General features: G+C 55.0%; 2 protein-coding genes across 2 annotated transcripts; one reads left to right on the forward strand and one right to left on the reverse strand.

The window, feature by feature from the left end:
* The first annotated feature begins 283 nt into the window (after nt 1-283).
* On the forward strand, nt 284-4,168 carry RAB17 (RAB17, member RAS oncogene family). The gene is made up of 6 exons (XM_084209110.1): nt 284-321; nt 940-1,093; nt 2,330-2,481; nt 2,662-2,787; nt 2,966-3,059; nt 3,818-4,168. Exons 2-6 carry the CDS (start codon nt 943-945, stop codon nt 3,928-3,930), a joined length of 636 nt encoding a protein of 211 aa, XP_084065236.1. The 5' UTR covers nt 284-321; nt 940-942; the 3' UTR covers nt 3,931-4,168.
* An 805-nt stretch (nt 4,169-4,973) lies between these two features.
* On the reverse strand, nt 4,974-5,470 carry PRLH (prolactin releasing hormone; the record flags this gene model as incomplete). Its single annotated transcript, XM_084209066.1, has 2 exons — nt 4,974-5,122; nt 5,371-5,470. 2 exons carry the CDS (start codon nt 5,468-5,470, stop codon nt 4,974-4,976), a joined length of 249 nt encoding a protein of 82 aa, XP_084065192.1.
* Between the last annotated feature and the right edge of the window lie 674 nt (nt 5,471-6,144).

Here is a 6,144-nt window from a genome sequence, read left to right on the forward strand (position 1 = left end):
TTATTCCACGTGGAGGGAATCCCCCCACTCTGGCAGAGCACAGCCTGGCATCCTGCTCAGCCCGACACCCTGCGAACTTCCCTCTCTCCTTTATAACTGTCCACATGGGCTGAGTGTTTTTGGAGGAGGAGCTCTGTCTCTGTGAGGAGGAACCAGGGCAAAGCAGGGCAAAGTGTTGTTTGCTGCCCTGCACTGGCAGTTCCCACCCAGCAGTGCCACTTCCTTGGCCCAGGGCTGGGAGGAGGGGACACACGTGTCACCCAGGAGGGCTCCCACTGACCAGGGTACACGAAGGTTCTGCAGCAGCTCTCTTCCACTCAGGTTTGAGGCAATCCCCACTACTGAGTCTATGTTTCCTGCCATCCCTGGGCACAGCAGGGCGGTCTGTCACACTCTGGGGTGACATGGGGGTGGCACTCTGGGGGCTTGGTTTGTTTTGGGGGGTCTTTATGCGGGTGCAGGAGCATCTGCCACCTGCTTTGTGTGCTGGGCTGCTCAGGCGAGGGCCTCTCACTCCTGAGGCTCTCCTGATATAACTCCTAACCAGAATAAATGTGGGATATCAGCCTAAGCTCTTCACCGGGACCCCGGGGAAGGAGGTGTCCTGGAGAGCAAGGCACAGCCAGAGGGATTTCCTTCTGCCGGGAAATTCCTCCAGTTCCTCCCTAAAGGAGATGCACCAATCTCCTTGCCTACATCCAAGGAGGCTTCTGGCACCCGGTTTCTTCCTAAACATCTCCACCTTCTGGTCATAGCTGACAGTGGCAGATGCTTTGATGCATTAAATCTGCAGCTTATGGCGTGAACGATTTTGATTTTATTCTAGCCTATTTTGGAGTTAAACCCCAGCTGCCAGTCAGGAGCTGCTGCAGGAGGCTCGGTTGATGCTGGGATCACTCGCTGGCAGGTGCCCACTGAGCAGAGCTGGTTTCCTTGCAGGACATGGCAGAGACATCAGGCACCTCCCCAGAGGGGCCCCGTCCCTCCTACATGTACAAGGTGGTGCTGCTGGGCAGCATGTCCGTGGGCAAGTCCAGCCTGGCCTACAGATACGTGAGGAACGACTTCAGGGAGCTGCTGCCCACCGTGGGATGTGAGTGAGTGCCTCCAACAGCTCTGGACGAGAGAGCAGGCCTGGTGCCCTTCCCTGCAGGGGGGTGGGATGCAGGAGAGCTGAGAGTCTGAGCTACTCCATCCTGCAGTAGCACAGACCCACTTTGGAGCGTGGGGCAGGTTTGCCCAAAAGCCAGATCCTCCCCTGTGCTGGTGTTCACAGGATGAGGGAAGAGATGAGAATCTTGGCTCCATGTTTCAGGAGGCTGGTTTATTATTTTAAGATATATATTGTATTAAAGGAAAATGATATACTAAAACTACACTAAAAGAATAGAAGAAAGGATTTCACCAGAAGGCTTGCAAGGAAAGAAATGGAATGACAATAAAATCTTGTGACTGACCAGAGAGTCTGAGACAGCTGGACTGTGATTGGCCATTAATTAAAAACAACCACATGAGACCAATCAAAGATGCCCCTGTTGCATCCCACAGCAGCAGATAATCTTTGTTTACATTTTGTTCCTGAGGCCTCTCAGCTTCTCAGGAGAAAAACTCCTGGCAAAGGGATTTTTCAGAAAATATCATGGCTACACTTCCCCTTCACATCTCTGCATTTCCAGGCCACAAGCAAAGCCACATCCACATCCCACAGGTCTGGCTTTGTGCTGCCTTTTAGAGGCAGGTGAGCAGCAGAATAATGAGTAAACTGTGCAGCCCATCTGCTCTTTGCATGCTGTGCTGCCTTCCCAGCTATTCAGGCACCCCAGAAGGGTCTCTTAGAAAGGTTTGCATTAAAGATCACCTGGTTTCAATTCCTACAGCACCTAGACATTATATATATTTATTTTATGAGATGCACCTGGGTTTTGCCTTAAGCAGGTACAGAGGCTGTGATCCCACCTGCAGCTGGTGGAGCAGAGCAAAGTGGAGCTTCTCTTGTCTCTCTGCTTGAGGACCAGCCATCTGCTCCCTGAGGGAAAGGATGGAGGCCCCCCTCCAGTGGGAGCCCTTTCCATGGATATTCCCATTCCCAGCAAAGTGGAGCTGTCTCTGTCTGGGAGCTTTCCACAAAGCTCAGAGTTACCCAACATCAAGCCTGGTGTCATCCACCCAAATCTGCTGCCAGGAAGGGCCACCCCAGCCCAGTGCCAGTGGTCACCAGAAGTCCCCCCTGGATTCTGTGCATTAGAACATCATTAACCCCCTCAGGGCAGGGGATCTGAGCTCCCTGCTCCAGCTCCAAGTGAACAAACCCTCTGCCTCTTGCCTGCAGGCTCCTTCTTCACACAGATACTGGAGCTGGACGAGGCCACCGTCAAGTTTGAGATCTGGGACACGGCAGGCCAGGAGAAGTACCAGAGTGTCTGCCACCTCTACTACAGGGATGCCCACGCTGCCCTCCTCGTTTATGACATTGCCAACAAGGTAAGGCCCCTGGCAGGACCATGCCACCACCCAGGGGTGGTTCCTGCTGCCGTGAATCCCATCTGTAAATGTGTTTGAGGGCTGGTGACCTGAGAGGGGAAATCAGGACTTCCCTTGGTCTGAGACAAAGGGATTAAATCAAAACCTGATGACTGGGTGGTTTTGTCTCCATCTCTCCAGCAAACATTCAGCAGAGCAAAGCTGTGGCTGGAGGAGCTGGAGAAGAAATTCCTGCCTGATGAAATCGTGATTGCTCTGGTGGGCAACAAGACAGACCTTGCTGCTGAGAGAGAGGTCACCACTGAGGTGGGTGCTGGGGTTCCCTCATCACCCCTCACAGGAAGCACTGGGATACATCCAGGGAAAATTTCCAAGGAAAGCCTAGCATTTAAGAGGTTTTCAGACACCTCTGAAATCCCTCTATATGAAATCCACCATAAAGCCCCAGAGAGGGCAGGGGAATAACTCTGCTTGTTTCTCTTAGGAGGGGGAAGACTTTGCACAAACAAAAGGCCTCCTGTTCATGGAGACATCTGCAAAATCCAACCACCAGGTGAATGATGTCTTCATGGCCGTAGGTGAGTTATGGGATGGCTCTAGGTGAGAGCAGAGGCAGGTGAACCATGAAAGGCTCAGCCCTGTGGTGGTGTTTGCAGGGGTCTCAGGAAGAGGGAAGAGACAAGGATATGACCTTATGTTTCAATAAGCTTGATTTATTATTTTATGATATATATTATATAAAACTATACTAAAAGAATAGGAGAAAGGGTTTCATCAGAAGGCTTGCAAGCAAAGGAAAAGAATGCAATCAATAACAAAAGCTTGTAATTCTCTCAGAGAGTCCGAGCCAGCTGGCTGTGATTGGCCATTAATTAGAAACAACCAACATGGACCAATCAAGGATGCACCTGTTGCATTCTACAGCACCAGATAATCATTGTTTTCATTTTGTTCTTGAGGCCTCTCAGCTTCTCAGGACAAAAAAATCCTGGCAAAAGGATTTTTCAGGAAATATCATAGCTACACAGCCCCTTCATTGCTCCTGCTTGTCACTGAGATGCTCCTCCCAGCCAGTCCAACCTGCACCACCCCTCAAGGCAGAAGGATGCACAGATCCATCCCGTGACATTCCAGTGTCAGGGAGGGTTTTCAGGCCTTCTCCCAGAGCCACGATTTTATTTGGCATTGGTATCCATTCTGGGAGTGCAATGGTGTCCCCAGCTCAGCTGTTCAGAGAACTGCAGGACGGTGCCCTGGGGTGGGACACGGGGTGGCCGTGACATCCCAACCACTGTCAGGGGAAAAGAGCCTTTCTTTGCCTTGTGTTTCCTCCCAGTCCAAGAGCTCCTGAGGAGGGAAAAAGAGAAGGCACCCAGGCCATCCCCACGTGGGAGATCCACCGTGGACCTGAGGGAGAGCGGGGCGAGGCCAAGGTGCTGCCGGAGCTGAGGATGTGACACTCTGCACCTCCATAAGTGACAGAGCAGGGGGGCTCAGAGCTGCAGGGACAGCTCAGCCTGACCACCCTCCCTCTCAAAGCCCACTCAGAGCCCATCCTGGCCTGGTACAAGGGGCCTCTTCAAACCTTTAGCTCCATCCTTAGCTGGGACATAAAGCACAGGGGTTTCCTCCACCAGTCTCCCATTTCCAGATTAAAGCACAACCAGCCAGGAACGCTGCCACTGACCCTGACTGGTGACATTCCCCCACCCCCAGCTGTCACCTCCTCCATCTCCCTTTCCCTCTGAAAAGGGAGGGTTTAATTTCCCAAAGCAAAGATCCCGGTGGTTTTACATCCAGGCTGCAAATAAAGAGAATATTGCCCTAAAGGTGTGTATTTTTTCCCTCCCTGTCCTGCATGTCAGCCTGTAGGGAACCACAGGAAGCCTGGGAGGGGCAGGGACCAGAGCCAGTGCTCTCCTCACCTCACCCACCCAATTACAGGGGTCCCAGCCCATCCTTGGGGGCAATCACTGAGCCAGAATGGGGTCAAATCCCACGTGTGGTGTCACAGTGCCCTGTGCCTTGCTGAGCCTCCCCTTTACACTGTGCAAACTCCCCTTGGCTGGAAGAGGAGAAAAAAACACCTGTGCCCTCTCCAGGGGCAGCAGCACTCACCCTGCCTGCAGGGCAGTGATCTCTGAGGTTTTGGGGCATGGCAGGAGGGTGGACAGAGCTTCACACCCTCCCCAGGAGTTTCTGACCCCACAGAAACGGGATGGCTGTTTCTGTCCCCAGCTCATGGAAATGAAGGTGTCAGGGGCACTCCTGGGAGCTGGCACGCCCGGGGGATAACCCTGGGAAAGGAGAACCTCTGTGATTATTTTTAGGGTGTTTCTTGAGGTGTGAGGGGCTGTCACACCCGCAGGGCAGGCAGAAACCCATGGCGACCATGCAAATTTTGGAGTCGCTGCCCCCACGCTGCGGTTCGGAACAGAGAGGCTGGGACACAGGGCTGAGAGGAGGAGAAGGGATTTTATTGCCGGCTCAGTTCAGGGGCTCAGCTCCAGCCGGGGCGGGCGGGGAGCTGCGCAGCCCCGCTGCCCGGGCCGGCCGCCCCCGCCCAGCGCTCGCCGCCTCCCGAAGCGCCCCACGGGCCGGATCCCGCGGCCCGTGTACCACGAGGGGTCGATGTCCGGGTCTGAGGGAAAAGCCGAGAAGCCGTCAGGGGGTTGGAGAGGAAGGGGCATTGTGCCCACCGGTGAGGGGATGGGAGCACCAGGGGGATGAGGAGGATAAAAGCTGTCACAATTCTCTCTCAAAGCAGACCTGTGCTCCTGCACAGCGGCAGCAGCTCCTCACCCCCCAAGTGCAGCTGAGCCGGGGGATGCAGAGGGGGCTGGAGGCAGGGGGTGGCTGGGATGGGTCCCTTACTCATGTTCTCCTTACTCCTGATTTCCATGGAGCGCTCCAGGACGCGGCCGTGGGTGGCAGGCAGGCTCAGGCAGACGAGCAGCAGCCACAGGAGGCAGGCGACCCCCACCTTCATCCCCAGCACTTGCAGACCGCTGAGACTTGGCTGTGAAGTCTCCTGAGCCCTGCTGAAGGCTCCGATGTGACTGCAGGAGAGAAGGGATTTGGGTGCTGATGTGTGTCCCCAGGCCAGCAGCAAAGGGCTCAGGGACAGCATCAGAACAAGCCCAGGGGTTTGCTGGGGCTGACACCTCTGGGGAAAAAATACCATCTCCAAACACGAGCTGCACAAACCTCATGGTCATTGAAATAGGTTTTTATCCTAGCCTGGTGCCTTAGGTCAGGCCTGATCTTCTCAGGGACTCCCAGGAAACCTGTGGGACCCCAGAGCCCAAGGGATGGGGACCAGCACCAAAATGCAGGGATGGATGGATGGATGGATGGATGGATGGATGGATGGATGGATGGATGGATGGATGGATGGATGGATGGATGGATGGATGGATGGATGGATGACCGCTTCTGCACCCTTGGCACCCACCCCTGGCCGCGGCTGCTGAAGTGACAGCCTGGGAACACCCTGCGCCGCACTTCGGGGCACTGAGGCTCTGAGCAGGGCGGGCTGGGTGAGGGGCTGGGTCTCTGCAGCTGCCCAAAACAGGGAGCAGGGCAGGGCAGCCGAGCGGGAGAGCTGGGCGAGGCAGGACACGGCGGGACTGGCGGCTGCTCCATTTCCAGCCACTTTTGCGA

Source organism: Fringilla coelebs (genome assembly GCF_963513975.1).
Source record: "Fringilla coelebs genome assembly, chromosome: 7".
Lineage (NCBI taxonomy): Eukaryota > Metazoa > Chordata > Aves > Passeriformes > Fringillidae > Fringilla > Fringilla coelebs.

Coding starts and splice junctions, on each gene's coding strand:
- RAB17 (XM_084209110.1), top strand. CDS start 943: ATGGCAGAGACATCAGGCACCTCCCCAGAGGGGCCCCGTCCCTCCTAC. Junction 1,094..2,329: donor GCTGCTGCCCACCGTGGGAT/GTGAGTGAGTGC, acceptor TCTTGCCTGCAG/GCTCCTTCTTCACACAGATA. Junction 2,482..2,661: donor TTTATGACATTGCCAACAAG/GTAAGGCCCCTG, acceptor CCATCTCTCCAG/CAAACATTCAGCAGAGCAAA.